A 727-nucleotide genomic window follows, 5' to 3' on the forward strand; every position below is an offset into this window, starting at 1 on the left:
AAATTGGATAAATATACATCTGTGATGAAGGTATAAATTAGAATAGAAACGAAGCGTCAATTACATCTATTGCAGTGTGATATCCGTTTTCATTCGTACCTTTTGCATTTCTTATATTTAGTTTTGTCATATTCAGATTAGATAGCTACTGTAAAGTACCAGTACGAATAACGGAAAATAAGTTGATGGCACCTTATTCCTTATCTTGGGTGGGAAGGGAAAATAAAGTGTATATGTAGCTGTATCTTTTATTCCATTGGATAATCATAAATAGGAAGAGCATGCAAATCTTCAACAATAGAACACCATTGTACTATCTACACAATATTACACATTCTGACTAAGGGGCGCTGTATCTGTCGGAGGGCTCCTTGGGCCTGCGGGCGTCCTCCTCAGCGGCGAAGGCGATCTGCTCGAGGACGAAGTCGGGGATCGGGTGGGGGAACTCGGGAGCCACTGGCAGATGGTCGCCCTGGGGCTGGAAGCCGTTCTCGTTTGCCACGAACTCCACGTGGACGGGAGTGCCGTCAGGAGCAGTGTAGCTGATTGATAAGAGATATTGGATGACGAGAATAGCATTATGGTTCGGTTACGCAGTACATTAAATAGTACCATCCTGAAACGCTTGAATTATTACTATCAATATATTCATGTTTTTATCGAGACTCACGAGTATGATCCAGCGCTGTTGATGCCTCCGTCTGCGCTAGGAGATCCAGACTCTGAA

General features: G+C 43.5%; 1 protein-coding gene across 1 annotated transcript in view; it reads right to left on the bottom strand.

Moving 5' to 3' along the window:
• Window positions 1-234: 234 nt before the first annotated feature.
• The window catches only part of LOC125025390 (cuticle protein CP14.6-like), an 899-nt gene continuing 406 nt past the window's right edge, over window positions 235-727 (bottom strand). Inside the window, exons 2-3 of the mRNA XM_047613373.1 lie at window positions 671-727; window positions 235-542 (exon numbers count right to left, since the gene is read on the bottom strand). The exon at window positions 671-727 is cut by the window's right edge and continues 164 nt beyond it. Of these exons, the coding sequence (XP_047469329.1) occupies window positions 341-542; window positions 671-727 (259 nt within the window). The 3' untranslated portion in view covers window positions 235-340. The remainder of the gene's footprint in view (window positions 543-670) is intronic.

This window comes from Penaeus chinensis, chromosome 5, assembly GCF_019202785.1.
Source record: "Penaeus chinensis breed Huanghai No. 1 chromosome 5, ASM1920278v2, whole genome shotgun sequence".
NCBI classification, from domain to species: Eukaryota; Metazoa; Arthropoda; class Malacostraca; order Decapoda; family Penaeidae; genus Penaeus; species Penaeus chinensis.